General features: G+C 39.0%; 1 protein-coding gene across 1 annotated transcript in view; it reads left to right on the forward strand.

The window, feature by feature from the left end:
* LOC107294819 overlaps positions 1-20204 on the forward strand; it is a 39899-nt gene extending 19695 nt beyond the window's left edge. The window contains exons 11-22 of the mRNA XM_029285718.1: positions 1291-1357; positions 2837-2931; positions 3792-3920; positions 8595-8709; positions 9546-9683; positions 11229-11395; positions 12188-12276; positions 14682-14700; positions 16527-16675; positions 16783-16840; positions 18980-19074; positions 20120-20204. Coding sequence (XP_029141551.1) covers positions 1291-1357; positions 2837-2931; positions 3792-3920; positions 8595-8709; positions 9546-9683; positions 11229-11395; positions 12188-12276; positions 14682-14700; positions 16527-16675; positions 16783-16840; positions 18980-19074; positions 20120-20204 — 1206 coding nt within the window. The remainder of the gene's footprint in view (positions 1-1290; positions 1358-2836; positions 2932-3791; positions 3921-8594; positions 8710-9545; positions 9684-11228; positions 11396-12187; positions 12277-14681; positions 14701-16526; positions 16676-16782; positions 16841-18979; positions 19075-20119) is intronic.
* The last annotated feature ends 471 nt before the right edge of the window (positions 20205-20675 follow it).

The raw sequence follows: 20675 nt of genomic DNA on the forward strand, positions 1-20675 counted from the left end.
TGTGGCTTGTTTCATTTTAGCTTATTATACAACTACATAAGATTTTCGATTGGGCTTTTTTCAAAGTTCCATATCTACTATAAGCAAAATGGGGAGAGATTAATTCAGATACTGTTGCATGCAACTTTCCAACTTCTTTGCAAAGTTGCCATCTCTTGCATTCGTTGATCTAACACATAATCAGAAGCATATGGTTGTCCAGATGGTGGGTTATAGTTATAATTCATACTGTATCTGATCCAGCCTCCCTATCAACATCTGGAGAGTGACAGATTCCTGAGTGCTGCTTCAATCCATTTATGCTAGAAAATTTACATAAAATTTTGTCTTCTGCCTCTGCTCTATTGCTTGCCAATTGTTATATAGATATGTTAGCTGAGCCTGTTCACAAAACTCACTTTCCCCAAGCTGCATTTCTTAAACCAGTTCCAAATGAGCACTGAATTAGCTAAGTAGATACAGATGGAGCCAAACTACCTCCAACAATGTTTTCCTTCATTTAACAATGATCATTTATCACACTTATACTTTTGATTGCATATAGAAGTGAAATATCCAGTTAAAAATGACTAATAGTAAGTAGTGAGTGTGGATGCCACTAATATTATTCTACAATCTGAGATAAAAAGAAATTAGCATCACATCCCTATTGGTATGAGTTAAGTTTCTGTTGGATTGAATAGGAAATATAGGTAGTCCTTGACATACGACCACAATTGAGCCCAAAATTTTTGTGGCTAAGCAAGACATTAGTTAAGTGAGTTTTGCTTCCTTTTATGACTTTTTCTGCCACAGTTGTTAAGCAAATCACTGCAGTTGATAAGTTAGTAATATGATTGTAAAGTGCATCGGGCTTCCCCGTTGACTGCTTGTCAGAAGGTCGCAAAAGGTGATCATATGACCCCGGGACACTGCAAACATCATAAATATGAGTCATGGCCAAGCATCTGAATTTTGATCACTTGACCATGGGGATGCTGTAATGGTTGTGTGAAAAACGATCATAGGTCACTTTTTTCAGTGCTAAATGAATTGTTGTATGTCGAGCACTATCTGTATAGAACAAGGGTCTTCAAACTTGGCCCTTTTATGACTTGTGGACTTCAACTCCCAGAATTCCTCAGCCAGTGTTGCTGGCTGAGGAATTCTGGGAATTGAAGTCCACAAGTCATAAAAGGGCCAAGTTTGAAGACGCCTGGTATAGAATAAAGGATTGTAATCCACCTAATCAGAATCCCAGTGGACTTCAATTTCTGCTTTACTTTATTGATTTATCTTCTATACTTTCAGGATGGGGGGCAGACAAATCCAGCTACAGTGAGACAATCCTTTGGTGGTGTGGGCAAAAATCTAGCAGGTAATTCATTCTCATTGTTTCCACAGTGGGTATATACAGTTTCTAGCATAGTTTTCTCTGACCAATCCAGATCTGTTGGACTACTTCTCCCATCCCTCTGCTAGCACTGCATCAGATCAGGGAAGGCTGTTTCATTGTATAATTCACTTTAAAGCTTGCCATCATAAAAATACAGATCATATTGTTTTCCGTTTGTTTCGCCTTCATGATATATACAATTAGTAAAATGGAGTACATCCAACCTGCAAGCATCCGGGGCACTGGGTATGGTTACAAGAAAAAAGGCGGGAGAGACAGCTACGATGTGCTCGAAGAATGGAAGTTCTACAAACAATAATAATATAATTCAAAGTATGCTGTTCAAGAGTCAGCTGCTTCACTCTCAGTCTCCATACAAGTACTGTACTATACTTCCTCTCTCTTCATAATAGCATTGTAGTTTAGTTTCAACCCTAACCCTAGCCCCGAACTGTAACTTACGACACCCACTCTATTCTCCCAAACTCTATTCTTGAGACACAGCAAGCAAAATTACTGGGATAAGAAAATAGGCTTCATCGCTCCCTTATTAATTCAGGTTAAAAAACACATATCATTTTTCTCATCAAATTATTTTTGACAGACTTAGGAAAGGCTCTGTTCCTCTCTGGTCCTCCCATACTAAACCCTAAATGGGAGAGAATTGTAATTCAAGGCTAGACCATATGCTTTGCATCCAGAAGGTTTCAAATTCCATCTCCAGCATCTGTCTTAGCACCTTTCTTTGAAAGAACATCCTCTCCAGAGGTACAGAAAGATTTAAATGATCCCTGGAAACCACAGGTCAAGGTGTGCAGCATCAGTTTTGGTTAAATTATGTATTTTCTCCCTATTTTATTTACTGTTCTGTTATTATTTCCTTTGCCTTTTGCTATTGTATCTGTTTTTAATCTGCATGCCATCCAGAGTGCTTGCTGAATTGGATAACTTTATAAATGCAGACCATCCATCCATCTGTCTATCTGCTAACCTATTATTTAGAATTTTAGTGTAAAAATGGTGAGGCATCCACCTAGCCTTGTGGCTGAGCAGAAACCATGGAACAACTACATAACTGTCCATAATGCACAGCAATCTCCCTTACAGTATATCATATGCTAATTTCTCTACATTACAATGGCACAAGACAAGATGCCAATAGTTATAGCTCTTCTTCCTCCTTGTTATCAGCTCGCTAAATGATAAGACCAGTGCTTTTTTTCTAAAAAAAAAAAAAAAAAGGTGCCAGAACTCACACACCTCATACAACCCACCTTGCCTACCCTATAAGGTTCCATCCAAAAAAGGTGCCGGAACTCCGTTCTGGGCGTTCTATGACAAAAAAAGCCCTGGATAAGACACAGCAGGTAAAGAGCAGGAAATCCCAAGAGCCTTTCACTTTGATGTTGTTGTTCAAATAGTCAACCAAGTTTAGTTCATTTTACTTCTTCTTTTTTTTAGATTGCTTAAGTCGTCTTGGGAAGATGCCTGTTTTTATCTCAGTCATGGGGAAAGATGAGCATTCAGAATCTGTTCTGCGACACTGCAGGCATATGGTAGCTTGCAACATTTGACAATTGTTAACTTCTGAACTTACAACATTTTAGTATAATATATGTACTTCCAATTTTATTTTATTTTATTTTATTATTTATCCAACTTATATAGCGACTCATCTTACAGAACAACTAACCTTGGGCAGTGAATAACAAAACTAAAGCCTTTTATTTGCTTTTGTTCTTTGTTTTCCTTTCTTTCAATTTTGTAACTTTGAGTTTTAATTTTTATGTTTTGTTTGCCCAATATTCATCAAATCAGCATCTTCTTTTAAGTAACAGACTACATGGGCAACACCGTGGAAGTTGTTATATTCAGTCATGGGCTGTACAGCTTAATTTGCAAGTTGAACATGGTGAATATGAAGTTTAAATATTTGCCCTCTGCCTGGACAGTATCTAAACTGCAAATTATGTCCATGTTTTGTTTTTAATATCTTAAAAAAATAGCTTTGTTACTGTTTATTAATTTGATTGTAAATGACTTAAAATAATGGTGAGAAGTGGCATATAAATATCAATAAATGAAATTGTTAAGTGGTATAGGTTGTGCCATAGAGAAGCAGACTAGCAGAAAGTGTCTCAGTGAAGTCCTAAGTGTTCAGGAAGGATGCCTATGAAGATTCTCAATCATCCCGGTCATGGTTGTCCCAAAAATGCTTTTTCAAAAGGTAACTTTCTTTGTTTTTTCTTGAAGCTTCTTCAGAATATCATTTCTGGGATATTCAGGAAGGAGTCTATAGGAAGATGCAGTCCTGCAACTCAGCTGCTATATAGAGTTTAAAAAGTGAAGCGTAGAAAAACAATTTCTGAGAATGAAAAAAATGTTGCTGACTTTGTCTCTCTTGGTTTGCTTTAAGGATATGAGAGGAGTCTTGCAACTGAAAGGACGCAACACAGCAACTTACTGTGCTGTAATCACAGGCACTGGAGAACTTACCTTTGGTTTAGGAGACATGGAAATCCACCAGCAGATAACAGAGCAATATGTAAGATCTTCCTGTATTCTTCTGATTACAGTGCCTGGTATTGATTGGATTTTTTTTTATCATTGTCATTGTTTGCTTTCTTAAGAGCAGAGTACAGCTCTTTGATATTCAACATAGATCCTGCCCTCATTTTACACTTTATCATAGTGCAATCATGTCCTGACAACACTAGTTGTCCCCTTAGTCACACAGTGTTGTCCTCACCTGGTCCTGAGCCTATGAGTAGACAGCCTACAGCCATCACTAAGGGTAAAAGTAGAATCTCCTTCCCCCTCATCCTCTTAGGTTGTTATTATCCTATTACTACATCATCACTATTATGGATATCATATATTTTGGAAGTTTTACTAAACTGAAGTACTATCTATTTTGCAGTTCATAAAGTGAAACTTAGATATCTAGTATTTTGCAGCCAGGAGCTTTCAATGATCACAGAGAGCGTGACTGATGATGACATAACATCTATGAAATAAGCAGATGTTGTTGTATCAGGGTTTTGGCAGATGAAATATGGAGGCTGAAGGCACGTGTGTCATCCAATTTTAGCCTGCTGTAATTTTTCCCAAAAACAAAAAGATCCAGCAAATATTGGTCCTGCTAACTCTTGGTGTGTTCTGACAGGTGTTGGGATAGGGCACATGCAGCCTCTACATTGTCCACCCTTCTCCTAAATAAACAAAGAGTTGAAAAGATATATCATGTACTGTGTTACCCTGGAGATTTGATCACATCTACATTTTATAATTAGCTACATTTTCATTTATTTCTGTCTCATTCACCCTCTAAAGATGTTAGAGTGGTAGAAATGATGTTTCCTAGTTCCAGATTTGTTTTCCTACTGGAAAATCCCCAGTGCTGTGCCCCTGTGAATCATTACCCTCAAGGCTGGCCCAGGTAATCCGTTATTCTAGACACTTTTGCCTGTAGTGCATTTGTTCTTCTGAGCTTATGATGGACTGCTGAAAGCCACTTTTTCAATTCTGAGGCCTCCACCCACAATTCCTTCCAGATGTTGATTTCTAATACGTGCCTACCTGTGGAGATACAAGTAATCATGACTTGCTTGATGAGTGAGGCATATTTTAGGACTCTAATGGAAAAGACAATTAAGAGTGATTCAGATGGAACTCCACCCTTTCCCCCATGAATGAAAACAGTTGAAAAAAGTGCTAAGACCCTGCTCTTAACAGCTGATCATATTTTCTTAAGCATTATGCATGTCAGTAAATCACTTATTGCAGATCTTTAAGAAATTGAAAATTCATTTTTGAAAGGAAAAACAGTGATCATTCTTCCCACCGCATCACCACACTCTTCAGATTCCCATTTGCTTTACTAAAGAAATGGTTGATTTGATTATATGCCAACAGATCATTGTTGACTCTTAGCAACAACATAGATTTTTTTCTCCATGATGATCTGTCCCTAAGCTGGTCCTTTTAAGTTCTTCCAGTGGTGCTCCCATCACCATTATACCTATAAACTTTGCTGCTATCCCAAAGGTGCATTTTCAAAAGGCAACTTTGCTTTTCCTTGAAGACATTTTATTTCTCATCCAAGAAGCGAAATGTCTTCAAGGAAAAACAAAGTCCAGTTGCCTTTTGAAAAAGCACCTTTGGGACAACCATAACTCAGATGACTGAGAATCTCCATAGACATTTACCTTGCTGCTAGTCATCCTCTTCTTTTTTTTCCTTCCAGTTTTCCCACAATTAGAGCCTTCTCCATAGATCTAGGTCTTTACATAATATGTCTGAAGTAGGATAACTTGAACCTGGTCATTTGTTATTTGAATGAGAACTCTGTGTTGAGTTGTTTGATGATTTGCTGATGTTTCAGTATTTTCATGAGTCTTCTCCAATACCAGAGTGCAAAAGAATTAAACCAAAGAAATGAAGGTAGTGAGACAGGAATAACCATTAAGTGATTTTTTTTCTTATACAATAACAACAAAAGTCCTCAGAATTTTTGTCATCCTCAACCATACAAGCACTGGGCTCTCGTGTTTCCTTCTGTTCTTTTAACCAAGCAGGTTGCAGGGCAGACAGGAAAACCTACCTCAAGGCTGGGTTTGTGTCTGTGCAGTGCAGGCTGTCACAGTGAATTCCACTTTGACTTGGGTTGCTAGTTTTGATAGTATGTTTTCTGAGAATCAGCAGCTCAGTTTCCTCAAGTTTTAATGCAGAAACAAAGACTGTTAGATGACCCCTAAAGGAAGCTTAAATCATTAAAAAGAAAAAGAAAAAAGGGGGGGAACCCCCAACTGTAAGACTGGCGGTACATAGCATAGCCGTGTCCATTTTACACTATCAGATTGCTCCGTTAGACTCTCCTTTAGCAAAGTTAGACTTGTCTCATCAGCTTGTTACTCAAGCATCACTAATGCAATATATCGAGCAAAATGGTCAGTTTGATTTGCTGCCTTAGCTCACCCATTTGCATGGTTTAGGCTGCACAGAAGCCAGCAAAGTTTATATCTGAGCGAATATACAAATCCTTCCATTGCACAGGTTATATCATGCAGCTATGGGCTGTACAAATGCTGCAAAGAAGCACTGTTCTTTGGGTAGATCACATTGAAGAAGATGGATGTTGGCATTAGAAAGCATGAGTTAGGCAACTTGGTTTTGGACTACAAATCCCACTGTCTGACTTTCAAGTGTAAACATAGGACATCTGATGTAAGGCGATTTCATATGCGCTCTCTTTTTCTTCCTAACATGTTTCTGACAGGCAGATGGTGTGGGAGTTAATTCTCAAGCAGTCAGAGAAGGACAGCACAATGATAGATCAGACTGTTTTCTGTTGAAGGAACAGATGGAGTTTTCCTCTTCCCAAAGTGGAAGCCAAGTACATAAGGCAGCCAAAGAAGAGGGCACAAAAGGGCTTGATAGTTCAGTAGGATTTGTGCTTGAAACACTAGTTGCCGAAACTCTTTCATTATGATTCTATAATAAGAACTACTGGTTAGGAATTTGAGGATTCTTGTGTGCATGCTTGGTTCCAGTTTTCACATGCTGAACATTGACAGATGGGTAGGTGTTGCTGTTATGTAGCAGAGGCAGAAAAATATACACCTAGTTAGCTTGAAACCATGGTCCTTATTTTTATTCTATATAAAATAGATTTTTCATTGCAGTGAAAATGTTACTTTTCAACTTAAATATAGCCTAGTTGAAAGCTGCTTTGCAGGTGACTTTTTTAATGGCTGGAGGTTTTTTTGTCAATCCTAGAACATTCTGTCTGAGAGATAAAAGATGTACATCCTCCTCTACTGAAACAGCAGAAATGTAGTAGCTATGTTCACAAGGTGAATTGGAACATCAACCAAGCAATAACCCAGCAAAACTCAAAGCAGAATATCTGTCTATGCCAGTGTTTCTCAATCTTGGCAACTCTAAGAGGTGTGGACTTCAACTTCCAGAATTGCCCAGTCAGCCATGGCTGTGAGTTGAAGTCCACACATTTTTAGAGCTGCCAAGATTGGGAAACACTGGTCTATACAAAGTCTGCTATCTTACTACTATGCAGTTAGTTGTTATTATTGTATTTCCCTACACCATTTAACCAGTTATTTGGCAACTGGTGAAATTGACTTCAGTACTGTCAGCTTACCTTTGTAGCCAAAGTGGTAGCAAGAATGAGTCGTAAACCTGTAAGCAAAAAGAGCTCAGCTGATAGGTGGATATGAGAGAGGATAGGTCTGAGATGAAGCAGGAGGAAGGTCTCTGGATGTACCTTGTGGGCAACCCCCCATTCATTCCTATATTCTTTCTTTGCCCCACTACCTGTCAGTCAAACTATTGGGCGACACACTCTATTGGTTTTTCAGAAGACCCATGTTCAGAAAGAATTCAAGTGGCAGGTTACCACATGGAGCAATTCTGAATTAGTAATCTGTCACTAGTGATCTAATAATTTGAAAGATATCTAAAACCTCTGTTCCAGATACTAGTCCAGATTCACTCAGGTCTTCCCTGATATACTTCTAAGAAGGAAAAAAATGTGATTGTTGTCTTCGTAGGTTGGTGATGCTGGGTAAAAGCGGAAACAAAGACAGTATAATCCACAATCTTCTTGTAAGCTTCATTACCAAGGGAGATAAATTCAGATTGGCAGTACAAATTATTCAGGCATACTTTTCTGCCCTTCAGAGACTTGAGGAATGCATATTAATTTGGCCACAAGGAAGAGGCCCCGATTCTTCAGATAAAGGAGGAGAGACTCACACTCTGATTGCCAACTTTAACTCATTCAGACAGTAGTAAATTTGTGGGATAATAAAAAATATTAGCACATGGTGAGGAGAAATGTAAATATGAGAATATTGAATTGTATAAAACAGGTTGGAAGACCTAGGGGCTGTAGGCTAGATGCAGATGTCAAGCAACATCCTAGAAGACAATGGCAAACTAATTCTGTTACTGTGAAAAATCTACATGGAAATAGAGCTTAATGCAAAGGAGACCTCATCTTCATGCCTTCGCCTTCATTCAAGTGATGATATTGATATAGGATAACACTCCTTCCAAAGGACCTGCTAGATTATCTTGCCCAAATGGCACATGACCGACCTACTACAAGATTTGCATCCTGCACTTTGAGAGGGGATGTCACATTCATAGAATCTACTTGGTTTTTCCATTGTCAACTGTCTCCTGCGATTCCCTTCAGGTGTCACAGTTCAAGGAGAATCTGTGCTTGGCTCCAATAATATGCATAGATGGGAATGTGCCAGTTTCTACCATTGAGTACATCTGTCAGATTGCCAGAGAACAACACTTAACAGGTAAGAAGAAACTTGATGGCACAGGCATGAAATACAGACTCATTCCTCTACTTTTTTAATAGTTATCATTACAAAGGAGCAGAATCTGGGTGCTCCAATGCAACTTCCAGAGCCCCCCAAATGATGCTATTTAAAAATGTAATCTCATGGAAGCTGACATAATTCATCTCACATCTGAATTATGTTGTTGCTTCCTTCTAGACAATAGTATTCCTTTTTGCCTTTACCACTGACTGGTGGATTGATTGTTATTTGCTCTGTATTTGAGACCTTCAAGCTTGTTAAACCTGCTTTTACAGGGAGAAGCTTCAGAATCTGTCCAGGGCACCCCATTTGGCATATTGGCACTGGATAACCCAGTGCTTGAAGTAGAGTTGGATGATGTCATATGGTTCCAACAATTTTGGTCGCAGTGTTTGAGTTTTAATTTTTATTGTGAAATGTATCTATAGCATTTGTATGAGCACTACCTGTAATCTGTCCTATTTCTAATTCTAACATTCAGCCAGTATTAGACAGCTAAGAAATATATTAGTTTGTTCACAGATTAAGGGAGAAGTATTTGGACAAACTTGACATCCAGAACTCAACAGAGAAGAAAATAGTTTTGGGGAAGAAAGTAGTTTTGTGCTAATCAGACAATTAGCAAGATAGGTGCATCTTATCTAGGCAAACTGATTGCAGCCTAATCCTTTTGAATGACCATAAGAAGAATCTCTAACTAAAACTTCAAAGCTATGTTTAATCCAAAAAAAGCAAAGATAGAGGCTTTTTGACTAAATATGATGCTTTATGTTTGTCAGAATCACTGACCAAATGCAATGCTTTTTTTCAAGTGTACTATGAACCTACAGATGTGAACAAAGCTTCAAAGCCTTTTCTTTCAGAGAGTTGGAAAGGTCTGACCTGCGTATCACCCAATCTTCGGGAACTCAGAGCCATCAGTCAGACCCTGGGAAATCCTGTGCCAACAGGTGAAGCACATTTGGGAATGACAGTAACAAAGAATTATTTATAATTTATATTATTATTATTATTATTTTAATTTGTATACCGCCCTTCTCCCATAGGACTCAGGGCGGTATATTATAGCTTGGAACTATTAAACTTTACACATTATCAGCCCCTGGGTAACAGTTTAATACCATCTTTCTGCTTTGGATTGGCTCTCCAAAGTCTTTGTTGCTAGTGGGAAATTTTTAGAGATAACGAAAATTATCTCTAAATTAATTAGAGATAACTAACTTATCTCTAGATCCCTAGATTAATCTAACAAGAATCTATCACTGAGCTATGTTCCCCTTTGTGTGTTTCCTGGTTTCTAAACCAGCCATGATGAATGAGGCACCACTACGCATAGGGCTTTTCCTAATTTGCACTGAAACGCAGTATGATTGGTGGATATTTTTCTGGTCAGCTGCTGAAATGCTGAAGAGAAGGAAGGAAACCAAATTATCCCAAACAAAATTAGAATAGCATATTTCAGCAATCAGGCTAAGGGGCTGGTGCAACAGAATAGAGATGGGCAGTAGATAAAGAACTTTTCATGATAACACTGTCCTGCTGACTCAGGGTTGGGTAAATAACATTTTGATCAAGCAGTAGGAAAAGACTCTAAGTCTACAGTCAGCTATAAAGATGGAGTATGTCTAGATAAATATTGCTACTCCTCTCACAGTTTTTGAATTTTTACTTTTTGCGAAATGAATTGCTCTATCTGGAGCAAAGTTGTTTTTTATCAGGAGAATGTGAAAAAAGCAACTTTCATTGATTATTTATATTTAAAATATACCAAAGTGACCCACTAGGCTAGTAAATTACTTCTCGGTGGTCTTTTGTAAATTTTGCGTTGCAATCTGATATCAGCCTACCCTTTGTTTGAGATAACTGGCAGCCACTCTCAGATTGTAGAATTTCTTCATGTCACTGTCCAGGGCTTAACTAAAATGTAGGATGTGGGGGATAAAAAGTCTATCCCAATAGATGTGTTCAGTTAAACAATTTACTGCTTTTTACCATTCCTGGGAGTCAATCTGGAAATATTTTTTTTTCATTTTATTCCAAAACAATTTCCTTTTTTTATTGTGTTCAGACCTCTGAAAGAATTCCACCATGACAGGATTTGAACTTCCAAAGGATTTAAACTCAGTGCATAGAAAGCTCTAATTGGACAGTTCTTGAAAAAAAAAAACAACCCATAGCAACTACAAACTAACCCTAATTCCCTTTGGCCATAGATTATTTGGAGCCAGTTATATGGTTGCAGACCAACTTATCTCAAAGATTTGTTATTGTGAAGATAATTATTGTCAATGGCACCATTCAGATATAGTTACTGATAAACTTCCTTCTCTCATTCATTCCCATATTTCTTTTGAAACTGAAATTTAGTAAATAATTAATTCTAATTTCTAGTCCATCTTAGTGATATTGAAAAACCTCAAATGAATGGTTTGATTATGAATTCAATGCTATCTGACTGGGTTTCACTCTTTACATTTCTGGAATGGAACCTACAGATCTACCATCAAAGGTGGAGGACATTATCAAGACTGCTATTGCCCTGGCTTATCCTTTATTGAGAGGACTACACTATGTGGTAGTAACTCTTGGTCAACATGGAGTCCTGCTGTGTGGCCGAAGCAAGGGTGGAAGTGTCTCTCTGCACCCTCAAACATGCTATGAGGTAAAAATATGGGAAAAACAGATGGGAAAATAGTAAAACTAGCATTTTCTTTCACATGTTACAGCTATAGGGACTTGTAGATTATTAGTTTCCCAATATATAGAATAATTGAGAAAATGCCCTGTGATGGGTTGGAATGTGGCAGTGATTCTTCTTGTTCTCAGCATTGTGTATTTGGCAATGGGGAAGGTAATTACAGATCATCTCCTAGCTGCTTTTGAAGGATTTGGTAGTAGAAATGGTAACTGATAGAATGGCAATATGGAAATGCCTTTAGGTATTTGTTACGGATAAGGAAATGAAACTATAAAGACAAAGGAAAAAAATTAGAACACCAGTCCCTCTTTGGATTTGAAAGTTCAGAAGACCATGCAGAAATCTTCCCTTTAATAGTGAGGACTGATAACTTGCCTTTAAAAGTTCAAACATCTGAAAATGAAAAAGTCCATTCTCATCATTTGTAAATTATGGATTTGTGTTTGTAACCATGAAAACGGACACTTTAATATGGGGAATAGTGCCTCTTCTCATTGCTTCTTCCTTTTCAATTGTTGGTTATAGTCAATTCTCCTGCTCAGTTCCCCTGTTTCAACTGTGATACTTGAGGGCTGTGAGTTCAATTCATACCATCACTTTTCTCCAATCAGGCTTGATAGTGAGTAAGGAAATTTTCCTCTTGTGTCATGTTCACCTTTACCTACACAGAATTTTAGTATTTATCAGAAGAGCAGGAGGGCACCTTACAGTTGTCTCCAGGCCTAGCTCCTTGAATTCTCCCATTTCATTTTACAGAATGCTACAGAAGAATTACGTGCTGTTCACTACCCAGCGCTCCCTGTCCCCACTGAAGAGATAGTGAATGTCTCTGGAGCTGGTGATAGGTACTGTATATACTGCTAATTGTTCATTGAATGTGTGCCATGGCTGTACAGTGTTCCACCTCCCTCTGTTAGATCTTTAACACTTAGGTTGCTGTGACAACATAACAGCGCATGGAGGTATGCAGCATTGCTAAGGAAAGCACTAGCCCAAATATTTATTTGGACATGGTGAGAGACAGAAAGCTTGTTGTAAGCTGTCACTTTTTTTGCATTGTTGTGAAAGAAAAATACATGGAGTTATATTTTATGGTTACATTTTGGGAAGACAATTGAAGCTTTGCTTCATGTGCTTGGAGACACAACTGTTGTAAAAAAAACCCCACAAAACTTTTTAGTATGTCTTTTCCAGGAGCATCAGGTACTTTTATTAATGTAGAGGGTAATTCTGGGCTGTCCAATTCAAGTCTATTTCATGTACTGAATACTATTTTAATTGATGTGATTCAGTACACAAGATATGTGTATATTTTGTACTAATCTATTCATATTTCTGGCACTAAGTTACCTAAATTGCTATAAAATATAGCAAGAAGGGCCAGTAGAGACCATGTAAGAAAATTGTCATGGTTCTGTACATTTCTTTCTTGTCCAATAGTGACAGAAACAATAGTATGTTATATATGTCCCACTTACTGTGACATGAAGATGCCTTGAGAAATATTTTTAAAATATATCTCCTTGCTACATTACCTCCATCTCATCTCCAGCCCATGACAGAGGGAATATAAAGCTGCTTCAGTTCTATTGTTAAACTAATTCTCCCTTTTGCCATGACAAATCATGTGTACAACCTCTCACTGAGGTGGTTGATGACATGGTCAGGGTTTGGGAACTATCCAGCTGCAATTGATAACTTGTTTATTTGTTTAATCATATTTGGGCTATGCTCTTGAGTTAGCACTTAGCAATAGCACTTAAACTTATATACCGCTCCATAGTGATTTATAGCACTCTCTGAGTGGTTTACAATATCAGCATATTGTACCCAACAATCTGGGTCCTCATTTTACCAACCTCGGAGGGATGGGTCAACCTTGAGTCCATCAGGATCAAACTCTAGGCTATGGGCAGAGTTAGCCTGCACTACTGCATTCTAACCACTGCACCACCATGGCTCCCCTCTGTGTCCAATTTGACTTTGGCTGTAGATAAACCATTAACTCACTTGTTCAGAATGGACCAACCAGAGAGATATTTTTTGTGTTTTTCTTTTGTTTTGGGAGGAATAGTGAGACAATTCCATTAAAAAGAATATCCTGACTGATTGATTGGTGGACATAGGAGGGACACAGGATAAAGCACAAGGGAACTTTGTTGCTATGTACAAACTCTGGGCAGGTTTTTGTGTGTCTTGTGTTTCTGACAGTGGAATATCAAATTGCTTTTTAAAAAATCTATTAATACCCAGTGGCTGAACTTCTTATTGACTTTCTTAACTATTGTTGGATAAGGGTCCACACTGGATGTGTTCAAGCAGAGTTTCAGCAGCCTTTGCTCGGAGGGTGCTTTATTTTGCACTTCTGGCCACAACAGAATTGAAGTTAGTAACCCATCTGGCATTTTCCACTCTGTAATTTTATTGCTGGCTGCAGGAGCTCACATGCCCTGCTCCTGATGTCTAACTATGTTGAGAATAAGGGTGTCATCTCCTTATCTGGAAGGCATTGAAAAACAGTGGTCCTCCAGATCTTCCTGAATTGTAATTCCCGGCATGCACTTAGTTGCTCAGGAATGATGAGCAGAGATACCTTCCGTATGCAAAGACCATGCTCTTGTGATATTGACAATGCCCCTCTGGACTTCTTGAGAACTTGAATTGATAAAGAAGCAGCTCATATCCTCTTACAGTGTTTTGCAAAAAGATTTTGCAATGTTCTGAATCTGTGGACCAGTTGGCTTCTAACTGATAGAAAACTCCTGCCTCTGCTTGTCAACATGAGTTTCCCCCTTTTCCATCTGCAAGTCAAAAGTCCACATCCTCCATTGTTGCCCCAAGGGGAAGCTTTGCCATCTCCTTCCCCCTCCCACCAGAGTTATTGGTCAGGAAATGGGACAGCAAGAGCATGGATGGTTCTCGCTAGGTATAATTTTTTGGGGTGCTGCTGGCTAGTATCTGGAAGATATATGGAAAGGTATATACTATGAAGTTACTTCAGAGAACAGGGAGAAGCAAAGGTGGTGAAAATGTTCTTAACACTCATATTCCATGCTTATCCCCCATCCTAGTTTATGGTCTAGTTCAGGGGTGTCAAACTCAATTTCACTGAGGGCTGCATCAGCATTGCGGTTGCCCTGTGGGGGTGGGTGGGGGTGGCCAGAATGGGTGCAGCCTACTGGGTGGGCGTGGATGGAGTGGGTGTGGCCTACTGGATGGGCATGGCCAGTTCTACATCATTCACGTCAAGGGTGCCTATGGGGGAGTGGGACAGATCTGAGGGTCTCTGGCAGAAGGGGATGGGACCGGGGCAAGTGCCAAGGCATGGTCCACTGGGGAAAGTGCCAAGATGGCCACCACAAAATTATACATTGGCTCCCGGCTGGCCTGGGCCAGGGCCAAGGCAGCGGGGGCCGTTCCCTGTTTCCAGGATGGCTTCGTGGGCTACATGAAACCACTTCGCGGGCCGCATCCAGCCCCCGGGCCTTGTGTTTGACATATCTGGTCTAGTTCAACCCAAACTGCTTCTTTTCTTTGCAGCTTAATGGCTGGAATCATCACTGGGCTGCTTGCTGGGGAAGACACGGATAACTGCGTCCGGATGGGCCTCCTCTCAGCCAGTCTTTCCCTCCGTTCTTATGAGCCTGTTTCTCCAGAGATCAGCAGCACCAGCGTGAGCTTGGCAAGGCTCAAGGCTCAGAGATGGCCTGTGGCCAAGATATGGAAGTTGTCTTAGCTGGAGTTGAAGTTTTTCTTCTGTTTCTCCTCCAGTCCTTGCAGGTGGAAGGGAAAAAAGAGTGCCTGAATCTCCCTGTGCCCTATTCTATATTATTCTAATTCTGTTTACTATGTACTAATAAAAATAAAAAAAAATCTACAGCAAAGCTCAACCTAAGCCTTGTACTAAAAAAAAAAGAGAATTATATCTACGCTTGATCATGCACATTTGCAGGTATTTCCTTAATCTGCATGGTTCCTACTTTTAATTGTTGTGGGAATAAGCAATATACTAGGCAAAGTTGTGCAGCTTCTGGTTAGAGATGCTGTTATCAGGAGGAGTAATATTCTCATTTTTGTGCAGGGCTTCCAAAGCTCTCCCTAAATGGCCATATTTATTTAAAACAGTACAGTATTGGAAGATATATTATCTTTGATGAGGTATACCTAAAACGCCTTTACTCATAATTCTAACAGAGCAAAAATGATTCAGTGATGCTGGAGAACTTGATTTAGGCTGTATTTTTAAACAAGTATTTAAACAATCTACCTAAATTAATGCATAAATTGAAACTCAAATATTCCTCAAAGGTCATATTTTCTAATTTAGAGGTGCTGTGCTAGTCTCAAAAATACATAAAAATCCATATTTTAGAGGGAGAAATATGGTAACAGTTTTGGTAGAAACAATGGGACAGAATGGATTATCACTGCCACTGACATGGACCGATCTGTTTGTTCCTAGTTGAATCAGTTGAGGAACAACAAAAAAAAAAACCCCAGGAATGATCAATACTTCTACAGAAGAACAGAGGGGGAAAAAGATGTACTCATCACTTGCTCATTAGGCAGAATGTTTTCTTTCATTCTTTCTTCAACTAGCAAAGTTCTCAAAGTGCCTTCGAGTACCTGCTCATCCCCAAAAAAGGGAGGAGTAGTAAATGTTCCATGATCACAATGAAGGAGAAAGATGGCATTAGGCACATGCCTGAATGAGTGTACATGCTTTGCAAAGAAGTTGGGTGTTACTGGGATGGAGAAAGGGGGAGGGAGGAGGAAGAAATTTTCCAAGGAAGTGACACAAGACGCAAAATTAATATCATAACAAAGGGGGGAAAAAGGTGTGCGTTTGTGTAAAAGATGATGGGGTGAGGGGGATGAGCTGGGACACTGAAAGCATAAAAAGCTTCCACCATCCATGCATGGAAAAGAAGAGAGACACACTCAAGTGTGTGTGGTTGTTTAAAATTGCTCCAACAGGCTCCAAGGCAACTGCATCCCTTTAGATAGTTGGGCAAGAACAGTCAAGACAACAGTATGAAGGTATCTAGAATGACCGTCCTTGTGCTTTCCATACTGTTGTATTTTCTGATTCACACTGGGAAAGGGCTGGCTGCTGAAGTCAACCCTGCTGGAGCTACAAAATTTAAGAATCTCCACCCCAGTCACAAAGACAAAGAAGCAGAAGGGAGGAAACAGTCTTCCCCTAGATTGTGGAAGGCTGCAGAAGGAGAAACTCAACTACCGGTAGGTGATGGAGCGTATGACAAAGCAACAAGCAATTTGCAACTGGGAACCAGTAAGCAGAAGCCAACTGGCAAGAGGCCTTTTCTCCCACTCTCCCCTCCAAATAGCAAGAGTCAAGGGCTTGAGGCCCACTTGGAAGGCCACGGGAACTTTAATACAGATACGGTGAGTAATATCTTTTTTAATTAATTTTGGTCTGATGCTGAAATGCTCTTCCAATTCTTGCTGGAAATAAAATGCTCTTTGTAGTTGAGTTTTTTTTTTTTTGTCAGATTAGCAGGGGAATGGTGTTGTGGCACTTAAATGTGCCGAAGGGACAAACTGCAGTTAGAAAAATTACACACGATTTTTTTTTATTTCATCAAGCCACAGTATTAAGGAAATATTTGCAAACTGCCCTGCCTTAAATTAATCCTCATTCCTTAAAGCCAATAGATGACAACCCAAAAGCCAACAGATGCAATGTTTCTAACTGAAATTCTAGAATAAAGATGAAAGCAGTGCATGCACAACAAGATTGCCCTATTAAAAAGGAATGACACCTTCTCCTTTGACAAAAGCGACTGTAATAAGGTTTAGCTAATAAAGGTTAGTGTCAGACCCACTAGGGTAGAGCAAACCAAGAAACCATTACTACAAGAAAACTAAAACTACTTTTATTGAGAGTGGCCATAACTGAATTGTGCAATTCTAATTCTCTTATTAGGAGGAAATATTCATTTAGTGACGGTTCAAAGTTGCACAGAAAAAAGAGACTTATGACCACTTTTCACATTTACAAGCATGCAGCATCCCCGTGGTCATGTGATTAAAATTCAGATGCTTGGCATCTGACTCATATTTATAATGGTTGCAATGTCCCAGGATCATGTGATCACCTTTGGTGACCTTCTGACAAGCCAAGTCAATGGGGAAGCCAGATCCACTTAACAACCATATTACTAACTTACCCACTGCAATGATTTACTTAACTGCAGCAAGAAAGGTCGTAAAATGAGGCAAAACTCACTTAACAAATGTTTCGCTTAGCAACAGAAATTTTGGACTCAATTGTGTTCATAAGGCAAGGACTAACTATACTCTAATGATTACCAAGCTGGCAGGAATAGCCAACACTCCAGATGACAGGCTTAAGATACAGAAGGATCTTGACAGACTTGAACACTGGGTGCTATCTAACAAAATGAAATTCTACAGTGAAAAAGTAAGGTTCGACATTTAGGCAAGAAAAACCGAATGCACAGGTATAGTATAGGATGGTGGTACCTTGCTCAACAGTAGTAACTGTGAGAGGGACCTCAGAGTCCTAGTGGACAATCACTTAAATATGAGCCAACAATGTGCTGCAGCTGCCAAAAAAGCCAAAACAGTGCTAGGCTGCATTAATACAGGGATAGAATCAAGATCACGTGAAGTGTTAATACCACTTTACAATGCCTTGGTAAGGCCACACTTGGAATACTGCATCCAGTTTTGGTCACCACGAAGTAAAAAAGATGTTGAGACTCTAGAAAGAGTACAGAGAAAAGCAACAAAGATGATTAGGGGACTGGAGGCTAAAACATATAAGGAACGGTTGCTGGAATTGGGTATGTCTAGTTTAATGAAAAGAAGGACGAGGGGGGACATGATAGCAGTGTTCCAATATCTCAGGGGTTGCCACAAAGAAGAGGGAGTCAAGCTATTTTCCAAAACACCTGAAGGCAGGACAAGAAGCAATGGATGGAAACTAATCAAAGAGAGAAGCAACCTAGAACTAAGGAGAAATTTCCTGACATTTAAAACAATTAATCAGTGGAACAGACTGCCTCCAGAAGCTGTGAATGCTCCAACACTGAAAAATTTTAAGAAGAGACTGGACAGCCATTTGTCTGAAATGGTATAGGGTTTCCTGCCTGAGCAGGGGGTTGGACTAGATGACCTCCAAGGTCCCTTCCAACTTAATATTATTATTATTATTATTATTATTATTATTATTATTATTATTATTATTATTATTATTATTATTATTATTATTATTATTATTATTATTATTATTATTATTATTATTTAGGGAGGCATCTGTTTAAGATGCTCCTGAATAATATCTAAACATTGTAGGAAAAAGTTTTATCCCTTGTCACCTTGGCGACAGAGTTTGTCTATCAGCATCAACTTCCTTAGGCTTTACTTAAGTTGGATCATGATCACCATAAAAATACAAGTCTAGCAAGAAACACTATACAAGGTAATGAATTATTGAGACAACATTTCTTACTTTCGAACAAGGCTCGTTATCTGCTGTTTCTTTTATTTCCTTCTCAGTATTCCTGCCCTGGGATCCAGTTGAAATCCTGCCGAAAACCCTCTGATTGTGAAGGCTGCTTGGGCCTCTATACTTGCAAACTTCCAAAGGGAAGGTGTGACTTCAAAGCAGTTTCCCCACAAACAGGTACCACATAAACTAAGCAGAACATGAAAATACAAGGGAATGGGATTCTTCTCCCATTTTCAAATATTCCTTAGCACAGTGCTTGTTCTCACTGAGCGCTAATGTGATGTAGTGGCTAAAATATTGTATTAGGACCGATGGGCGGGGGAAGAACCAAAATAAAATTCAACTTCACCAGTTCAGTGGGTTATCAGTATGAAAGAATATTTGAAGCTCAGGGTTGAACTGTGGGCTCTTTGCTCTTCTCTGAGCTTGGTTGTTTTCTTGCGGATTTTTCTAGTTTGGTAATGAAATGTCTGCAAGAAAACAGCCAAGCTCAAAGAATACCAAAGGGCCCTCAATAGGATAGTCACTATCTCTCTCTCTCAATCCAACCTTCCTTGCGAGATGTTATGGAGAAACACTGAAAGAGAGTGAATTATGTACATTGCTTCCAACTTTTGAAGGAATAGTAGTGACTAATCTGAATATTTAAATAAATGCCCTTACATCTGGATCGTTCCATATTACACATTATGATCCTTAATACAAGAAGAAAATTAACTTTTCCACAGAAAATTAAGAGATCAGTGAAAGCTTTCCAGGTATGTACAAATACATCCTCTGTAATATTGATGTCTATAATCAGATTTGACATAGTGCCCAGTAAGAGACGGGTGAATTATGGTTTCAAATGCTGTCTTCAAGCAACAGGCAACAGAGGGCGCTGTAAGGCCACATGGAATGAAAACTTGACAGATTTAGGATGTTTCTGCAATCTTTGTACTCTTCCTCCTGTATTTAAAAAACCACATGTGAAAGTTTTTGCCATTGGTTTTGGCATCAATTTCTCCCGCAAGATTAAAAAACACAACCCCCCCCAAGGTCTAACCTTTTAAAAGTGCACCCACAATGTCCTTCCAGCCTTGATCTCAACAATCCAGCTCAAGTTTGATCTTGTGGTGGCCCTAGCCATATTTAAAAATAGTTTCCTGTTTAATTGTATAAACTGTATAAATTGCATTTCTCCATAGTCGTGTTCATGTGACTAGGCAGGAGATGTCATTGACATCCACTTGTAATCTTCAGTGTTGCTCCAGCGGTATTCCCATCTTTTGACTGGAGAAAGTCCAACTTTTGGAGGGAAGGATAGAAGGAAAAGGAATGCTCACATGCGTCATTGTCCTCAGCCTTACTCTGATCTACGAGGGGTGGTTTTAACATAAGCAATGACCTGTCATTGTTCACCATTATAATACTACAATCCTTGGGCATATTCCAGCCAAGTTTTTCCTATATCCCTATAAGTGATAAGTTCACTCGGGAAGATGTGGCTGCTGATAACTCAACTCAACCAGAATATTTTCTTCATGGACTGTATTTTTCCTTTCCAGGTGGTTTCTTCCGGAGTATCCAGGAAAGATAAAATATACAGTCTCAGTGAAAAGTTGATCCAAAATATTTCAATGTATATTGGGATGGAGATGAATTAAATAAATGATCTTGACCATGAAAATTGCTGCTGAATAAGCAATCTTTCCAAGCTATAGTTTACCTGCATTATTCAAAGTGTTATAAAAGAAGAGGATG

Source organism: Protobothrops mucrosquamatus, unplaced genomic scaffold, assembly GCF_001527695.2.
Source record: "Protobothrops mucrosquamatus isolate PMUCROS unplaced genomic scaffold, P.Mucros_1.0 scaffold2110, whole genome shotgun sequence".
Classification (NCBI taxonomy): Eukaryota; Metazoa; Chordata; class Lepidosauria; order Squamata; family Viperidae; genus Protobothrops; species Protobothrops mucrosquamatus.